The sequence below is a fragment of the Abramis brama genome (assembly GCF_963993115.1).
Source record: "Abramis brama genome assembly, chromosome: 20".
Classification (NCBI taxonomy): domain Eukaryota; kingdom Metazoa; phylum Chordata; class Actinopteri; order Cypriniformes; family Leuciscidae; genus Abramis; species Abramis brama.
In genome coordinates this window covers 23,351,782-23,360,650 of record NC_139982.1, presented here as the reverse complement: position 1 = coordinate 23,360,650, position 8,869 = coordinate 23,351,782, and the positions used below count along the sequence as shown (strand labels likewise).

The 8,869-nt window shown below is 36.5% G+C and overlaps 1 protein-coding gene across 1 annotated transcript in view; it reads left to right on the top strand.

Moving 5' to 3' along the window:
* The first annotated feature begins 1,957 nt into the window (after positions 1-1,957).
* Positions 1,958-8,869, top strand: part of spon1b (spondin 1b) — a 65,811-nt gene continuing 58,899 nt past the window's right edge. The window contains exons 1-2 of the mRNA XM_084095722.1: positions 1,958-2,703; positions 3,978-4,084. Coding sequence (XP_083951848.1) covers positions 2,475-2,703; positions 3,978-4,084 — 336 coding nt within the window. The 5' untranslated portion in view covers positions 1,958-2,474. The remainder of the gene's footprint in view (positions 2,704-3,977; positions 4,085-8,869) is intronic.

Here is an 8,869-nt window from a genome sequence, read left to right as displayed (position 1 = left end):
ACAAGCCCTGAGCTTTAGGCCTATACAGCCAAACAAACCTCCTGCCATATTTCACAGCCCCTTGAGTTGTCGCAACCCCAGGCAGATCAATAGGTCGGGTGACAAGATCACACACATAGTGAATGTGTGAGGTGCCAAACTAACAACTCGGCCTAGAAGGTCATCCTCCTATAGTCATTTATGAGCAGATTTGGTCTTTGTATTGTTAGAAAGGACTTTGGTTTGCCCTTTTGGTGAATCATGCTGTTTTGTCCTTCAGTGAGAGATAATCAAAGGTGGTTTTGGTAGGGGAAAATTACAATAAAAAAGGTCCAAGGCACACAAAGCGTTTATTTAAGTGGATTTTTCATAATATATATATATATATATATATATATATATATATATATATATATATTTTTTTTTTTTTTTTTTTTTTTTTAAAGACACATTATTTGTACTTTTCTTTCTATTTTCTATTATGAAATATCCAGGTAAATACAGGCTTTTTAATAAACCTAAAAAAATGGTAGGATATCAGAAATGATCGATGCACAGTTGGGTGTATTTTAAGCTGACTCTTTAATATTTAGATTAAAATAACCACATTTGTAAGTTATTTAAATGGTGTGTTGAAGTATGGGAAATCGTTTTCAATAATTATTAGGGCAATTCCAGTGCAGTCAGTAAGGATGCATTAATGACATCTGCTGGTGCGTTTCTCTAACTTCCTTCTGAACAGACAGATGTGCAGCGTCCAAAAGTAATTATTGTAGATTAGTGATTCTGATGGAGGCCCTCAACAAATTTTCAAGGGGGCCACAAAATTATTTAAAATGAGGGGGAAAAAATTGTCTTGGCCTTGTATAAAAATAATATGCTGAGACCAAATTTGTGCAAACTCAAAAATTATGTTGATAAAATATATATTTACAAATTGCACCAAGTTGCTAATGATATCTGAGTCCACATCAGCGATTTCAAGGTTAGAATGCTGTTACAGCACTGTTACACTCCCATTCAACACTAATGTAAGTTTCCTGTCAAGAATTATTTAAGCAAATAGGCCTGTACATTTTTAGAAATGTAATGTATCAATATTAAGTATTACAATGTGCAGCACTGTAAAATATTGCAAGGATTGTACCAAATTTTACTTTTTTACTGTGGAATCTACAGAGCCCCTAAAGGGACATGGGAAAAAATAAAGGAAACAAAATATGAGATGGGAGGAAAATGTCAATATGTTTTGTTTTCTCCCAAGAAACTTTGCATTCACTTGCAAAATGTTGCAAAAAGAACTTTCTCAGTGGAACGCAAAGCTTCTGCAAGGGAACGCAAAAGCATTGAAATACTGTATGTTTTCTTCTCCCATCTCATATTTTATCCAGCATCATCATGTCCCTTTAAGGCTCCGTAGAAATCAATGCAGGCTAGATCATTTCTTTTCATAACTTAAACAGTAACTCAGAAATATAGGCCTACATATTTTAATTTTCATCATTTCAAAATTATTTCACTGACTTTCAGAAGTCGAAGCATCAGTGTTTGTTTTCTCGCCCCATGATCGTTCGGAGCGGGTTTCTCTAACTATTGTGAAAGGGAAACCCCGAAATGGAGCTGGAGCAGAGCGATACAGAGCGCTTTGAGCAGGGAGAGGAAATCACTCCGTTCCACTCATATATGTATTTCCAGTACGGTTTTCAGTCTGTATGTTGCCCAATTTTGTCTGAAAAATAAATTACCCTATATTTACATTTATAGAACTGTTGTAGTAGGTACATTCACTTTATGTTGTAGTATTGTAGACAAGCACGGTTGTGACTGCATACAGATATTCAGTACACCAACACAGTGTGATAGCCTACTGCTTTCTTATGTAATTAAAACAAAAAAAAGTATGTTGGACCGGAAATAAACAGTTAATTCCTCACATTAAAAATATGTGCCCCCAAATCATTCTCTTGCATAAACAACCATAACAGACGGAGGAGTTCCCAAAATCATCCTCCATGTCTCCTTAGTGCGCAGCTCCCTGTGATTCTTTTCTCCTGCTGCTGCAGCTCGCGGCTGTTCAAACATTCGCGATCTCTCTCTCCTTACAGCGTCTCACCAAGAATGTCAGCCGTCTATGTCTAGGTTTTGTTTAAAGTCTGAATCTTTTCTCTTTAAGCCTGAGCTCGGTTATCAAGGAGACCATATAGGTATTTCTCAGTGTGAATATCCTTTGAGTAAAGTCAACATCTGAGTCTTCTGTCTCCGCGCTCGCCAATCTCGCGCACCGCGGACACGGGACTATCAACCGTCCGCAATCTCCTCAGTGGGAATGGATACGGTGTCTTTGCTCTTTTTTTATTCGTGAATGGACCCCAAAATAGACAAGTCTGGTCGATTTATGTGTCTGTTTGCTTTGGCTGTCTTTTCCAGTTCTTGGGCTGCGTTTACTTGCTGGTACTAGATTGCAAACTTGTGTTTGGACAGCCAAAGAAGGGGAAATGATGGACAAAGACGGACTGGTTGTGCTGTTAGTTTTCTTAAATGTCTTTTTCGTCCACACGGATGCGTTCAGAAGAGATACCACAGAGAGACAGTCGAGAGCCGAGGGTGGTTTCTGTCGGATCTTGAGGACGCAGACGCGGGGCGCTCGGAGAGAAGGACACAACGAGTTTCGCCTCAGAGTTGAAGGAGACCCAGCAACTTACCAACCCGGGAGCACTTACAGAGGTTAGAAGTCACAAAATGTGCTTTTACTCCCAACTTAAAAGGCTTTTAATGCAAGCCTGTCCATAAAACAGCATGTGTGGAGTTTGTAAATATCGATGCGTAAAGCGTCGTCTTAAGTGCATCTTCTGCAGGTAAACCAAGTTTGGCTGACACTAAAATACTGAACAGTGTTTTATGTGGTGGTGGATATGTGTGATTATTGAAAAAGTTTAGAAAACCTGCTTTTTGCAGCCAGAAAACCTGTGTTTACCGAAGAGGACATTTGGATTGGGGAGAATGGGATTTTAGAAACACGTTTTGTTTAAACGTCTAACGTTGTGTTTGTGTGTGTGTGTTAGGTGTCTCAAATTTCGATTTAATATTCACATACTTGTCTGCTACAAATTGAAGTAGGTTACATGTACAATGTATAACTTAACTGTTAATTTGTGTCAAGTATCAAGAGTCCAGTAGATACAACAAACACCACACTGTAACACTAATAAAAACATGATATAATGGGCATGAATTTGTGGAAATCACGTGTTAAAAAAAATCACTACTTTAAAACATTTTTATTCCTATTCAAACAACAACATTTTATTATAAATATAGAAATACATTTAACATAAGTAATTTACAACTTGTCAAAACAAGACAATCTGCTGATTCGGATGATGCCAATTCTGCCATTTAACATCCATTATTATGATTTCTAACCAAATTATAAGAAAGACATTATACTTTCAGAATGTTTTTGTCTTTTAAATCCTTTGTTTTCACACACTTTACAACTTTTACTGTCACATTAGGATGATAATGGTCATCTATGGCCTCATTTCTTAACTGTTACAAACCTACCCAGTCTCCCCTACAAGTGAGAATCTGTTAGACAACATTGTGACTGATTTGAAACTATTTGCTGTATAACCTGCTGTATATTTTAATATTTCCACAATAATTTACCTGTCAGGATCATTTTAATATTGGTTTCAACATCAAAACGCCCCATAACCTGATATTTACTGCCATTTGGATTCATGTAAGTGGCCTTCATTAAGCAGCAGATGCCTTTTTATGAGGATTTTATGCCCGGCCTGTTTGTACATGCATATGGATTCACTGCTCCATGTGAAAAGCACTCGCACATCCCACACACACTTACACGCAAACGTACAGTACGTGCCAAATGCGAGAGCAGTTTGCGACTTGCCCTGGCACACTGTTGAGATCTGACCTACTGTTAAGCTCATTTCTGGTACCTCTGACCTATATTTTGTTCTTTCTCTCTCCAGTCAGTTTGTATGCCTCCAGCCCATCTTACTTTCGTGGCTTTACCCTCATTGCTCTGAAAGAAGGAAGGGAGGGCGTCACTCCTGACGATTACGCCGGCGCTTTCAAGGTGAGGGATTGCAGTGACCCCGTATAACTGCCTTGAACTGTGGCAGTCAAAGATGACAGTCTAATTGCAGTCTCTGCGAAATGATTTGCAGTTTATGTCAGGGTTGCATCTGCATGTCTGTATTTAGACGTGGTACGTTTTAGGAAGAAAACGACCATTAACCCTTTGACGCATGAAATATTAAATCATAAAAAAAACACATTTGATAACAAAACAAGAATAAAATCTTTCTTTTTTCCCCAAATAATGATGTATTTTGAAATAAATACAGTGCAAAGAGGATTTCATTTTTTGTTGTCATAAATAAAAAATATTTACATAAAGAGGAAAGTCGTATGGAATTATCAGTTGAATCGTCCCTTAGTTAAAGTCGGCATGAAACGAAAGGTGCAATAGTCTTTTCTTCCCTATTGTGAGTAACATATATCAGAGTTAAACAGCTTCTCAAACAAGAAAAAAATGTTGGGCGGGACTTGATTTTGTCCATTGAGAATTTATTGGATGGTTGTGGTTTGCTATTGCTTGTGATGTCATGCGAGTGACTGGTTGTCCCGCCCTCGCGCCAGTAAACACGTCATCAGAGAAGAGAAGACAAGTCACTGCAAGAGAGAGAAGTTATTTCGATTAAAGATTATGACACATGAATTTAAAAAAAAAAAACATAATGATGTGCACAGATAAATCATTTATAATAAATTCTGCAATATTCCATAAAAACAAGAATTGTCCATTTTGATTTCATTTTTGGCTGTAGTGGATGTCATACATCAGAGGGTTAAAAGTGGGTTCACATTAGCAACATTTCTGTGAATTTTCATAGGTTAAAAGGTACATTATCTATCGTCTATAGTGTAATGATGTATGAAGCACCACTCAAACAGAAGTCACTTTCTGTTTGTCATTGCAGCGAATCCAGTCTGACCAATCCGAAAAATGTATCGGGAAATCTCTTGCCCTCACACAAAATTTCCAGGCGCGCGGATTCCTATTGAAATGACTGGATTTCACCCACAAAAATTTGCTGGATGATAGTAAATGTGACCATGTACTGTTTTAAGGATTTCAAATCCATCTTTTGCCAGAGAGCAAAGCTGAAGTTGACTCAGACATGTTGCTCCTCATTGGTAACGCACTGACCGTCTCAGAGTCGTGTCCTCTCTGAAAGACAGGACCCCTATCATTTAGTACTCTCCACATCAACCCGTAGTGCTTCCCAAACTGAAGCAGGAAGGCTGTTAGCGCGGCTTCTCTCCCCCTAGATCTCATTAACTGTGGTTGCCGCTCTACACTCCTTACCGCTGTGTTTTTCAGCGCTCAAATTGCCTGGCGGATGTTAGCAGACGTCCTCTGTTGAGGTCTTTAACTGGGGAGTCTTTCGTCTTGACAGACTAAATTGAATGAACGAAAAAACACAATAAAGGCAACTACAAAAAGACAAAATGACAAAAAAGCTGTGGTTTTGTCCTGAACGTTTATGAAGCAATGACATATAATGATGCTGGAGATGTTGAAAAGGAGAAATCTTTTTAAAATCTAGTTCAAAGAGTTTTTAGAAATGTTATTTCTATTCTTTTTGGTTTAAATCATTTTTGAGATTTGATTTTTTTTTTTTTTTTTTTTTTTTTTTTTACATTTATTGTGAATCACGCATTTATCAATGATTATCATGAAGTTTTCTTAGAGTTACACCATTTGACCTTGCCTCTTAAAAATGTCAAAATAATACTAACACTTTGTAAATATATAGTGAAGCACAGCACTTTAATTATTTACATGCGTTTAGGTTACGTGTTTCCTCCAGCGGCTCCATTCACATTAAATGCTGCTCCACACGAACTCAGTCTCTGCATGAGCTGTTTGTTTGTGTTTTTGTAACATGCATTTGGGAACGCTTATAAAGTCTGAGACGCTTTGGGTGTCATAGTGAAACACTGTTATCATTTACATGCATGGAGCGCGTCTCAGCAGCTCGGTTAACAAACTCCATCTCTGCATATGCTATGAGTTTGGGTCGTTTGTAACTTTCATCTGGAAACGCAACGTGTGCCATTTTACCAGACGTAAATCATTTATAATCCAATGCCAACTGCCAGCACAGGAGAACACATCAATATGTCTCTAAATATGCAAATTGTTGTGCATCGTGATTTCAACATAAAAGTTTAAACCCTCACTCTGAGTTTTGATGTCCACATGTTCTTGTCCATGCAATTAACGTGGCTTTAGAATTTATATTGTACAGAAGTGACCAAATAATAAAGATTGAGTGGACATTTGAATTCAGTGTTGTTTGTCCAGTATTAAACAAGGATTTGATAATGCTAAAGTGTAACAACAACAATCACCAGGCCTTTGGTGCCCTCTGCAGACATTTGTTATAATACATAATATACATAAGTTGATAATGTTTATATTATGTATATTACATTTATGTATTTTAACAGTGTTGTTCAATAAAACTAAATTATTACTTGCTTTTTATACTTTATTTGAACCAATTATTATTGCCTCATTGTTATATATGTATGCATGTATATGTGTATGCATGTATGTATGTATATATGCATGTGTGTATATATATATATATATATATATATATATATATGAAGACTTCAGATGCAAAAGCCTCTAAGTGCCATCTGAAATTTCCTTCTAGAATGATCATTTTTATCAAGCTCATATGTTTATTTTCAGTTATTTCACTTTAATGGCAATGAAAATGACCTATTAATTGTCATTAAAGTGGAATTACTGAACTTAAACATACGAGCTTGAAAAAAATGCTAATTTTAGAAGAAAATTTCAGATGGCACTTAGAGGCTTTTGCATCTGAAGTCTTCACATATATATATATATATATATATATATATATATATATATATATATATATATATATATATATATATATATATATATATATATGTATGTGTGTGTGTGTGTGTGTGTGTGTGTATATATGTATATGTATGCATGTATGTGTGTATATATATATATATATATATATATATATATATATATATATATATATATATATATATATGTATGTTTATTTATATATATATATATAAGTAATTTTAAAGGCTATTGTTCACTTAGGTCTATTTTTATTACCACAAAAAAAAGATCAGATCATTACTCGATTAATCGTCAAAATAATCGACCGATTACTCGATTACCAAAATAATCGTTAGTGGCAGCCTTAGATTAGTTTTTAAATGCACCAGCATTGTTTTGCATTTTGTTACTTTCAGTCAAATGAAACAATTTTTCCAGTCATATATTTTGTTATTGAAGATTTCTTAAAAATAGTGTTAAAATATTGTCTCATTCACAGCATCATGTATCGTCTTGTGAGCTAAGTGTAATTTCCCAACAATAAAATTGTGGCCAGTGAAAATGCTGATTAGTGACTTTGGAAAACCACAAGCCACAGTGGCTGGTGAGCCCAAAACTTTTTTAATTTAAAATGTTCATCATTCAAGTTGTGTATTCCAGTCATAGCCTTTTTTGAACTGATGGATCAAAAATGAGCTTCATCTTAATGACCCTTATCTGTTTTCAAATATTTATGTATACAATAATATATTGTGTGATATAATGTCTGAAAAAAACATTAACATGTCCTCTGTAGTATAATGACACCATTTATAACATGGGAATCTATTTTTACGAGCCCAAGTTTAGCAGGGAGCTTGACCCATTTATTAGGGTGCTGTTGTGTAATGTAATTTTTGCCCATTGAAAATGATTGCAAACACATTTGCTGGGTGAAATCTATAAGAAGTTCATTCTACTTTAGTAATTTGATCAATGACCCTGACCATGACCTGCAGAATAAAACGTTTCTGTATGTTTTCTGTACTACGATTTGTAACATTTAGGTGTTTTAGATGTTACCTCATTCCTAGATGTTTGCTACCCATGTCTGCCTTTCAAAATATTCATGTTCATCAGTCATCTTGACAGTTCATAATATACAATGCTGTTGCACTTTTCAAGCAAACACAAATTGACAAACAACTCTCGGGCCAAACCAGCGTGGTTGAAATTAACATTGCGACATTTCGCCATTCGTTTCGCTTAATCTCTCCAAGGAACCCCCCTGGAAGATGAAACATCCTCAATTCCTTCAGGAGACGTGGTTATTCACTGCGTGCGAGAGAGACAAACTGAAAAGAGGCAGAGTTTAAAAGAGCAAACAGAAAATGGCTTTCACTGTCTCTCAGGAGCAGGGCCACACAGCCTCGCCAGGAGCCACAATTAAAACAAATGCCTCTCCTCTGTTTCCTACAACTTTCCCCCAGCTGGTTCGCAGAATTTCTGAGACAGCCACTTAAAGCCCCTTTTTTTACCCAGGAAACAATGCACCCGGCTGCTTGGCCCGCATGGCCTCTTTTAAAATAAACACTAGGAGAGCGGCTGTTGCACAGTCCTACAGCAAAAGCATGTCTTTACAAAGTTTAGCCTAGTTTCCCTATCAATTCAGAAGTTTCCGGTTCACTGTTTTGTTTTTCAGTCTGAACATGGTTGCGTCAAGGTTGCTTGAGATGCCAAAAATCGCAGCTTTTGCTTTGCAGAACCAGAGGGTAATGCGTGCAGCTTTGGGGTTTGCATGAGAGTGTGTGTGAAAGAGTGGGAAGTGGAAATGGAGAGAACGAGAGATAGAGTGAGAAAGAGGGAGGAAGAACTTAATGCACCACGAGCATGGATTTTACTCTTCGATGGACATTTGGCAGCGATTTCGTTTTGAAACATGCAAACAAAATTGTACTTTTCCATCCCCAG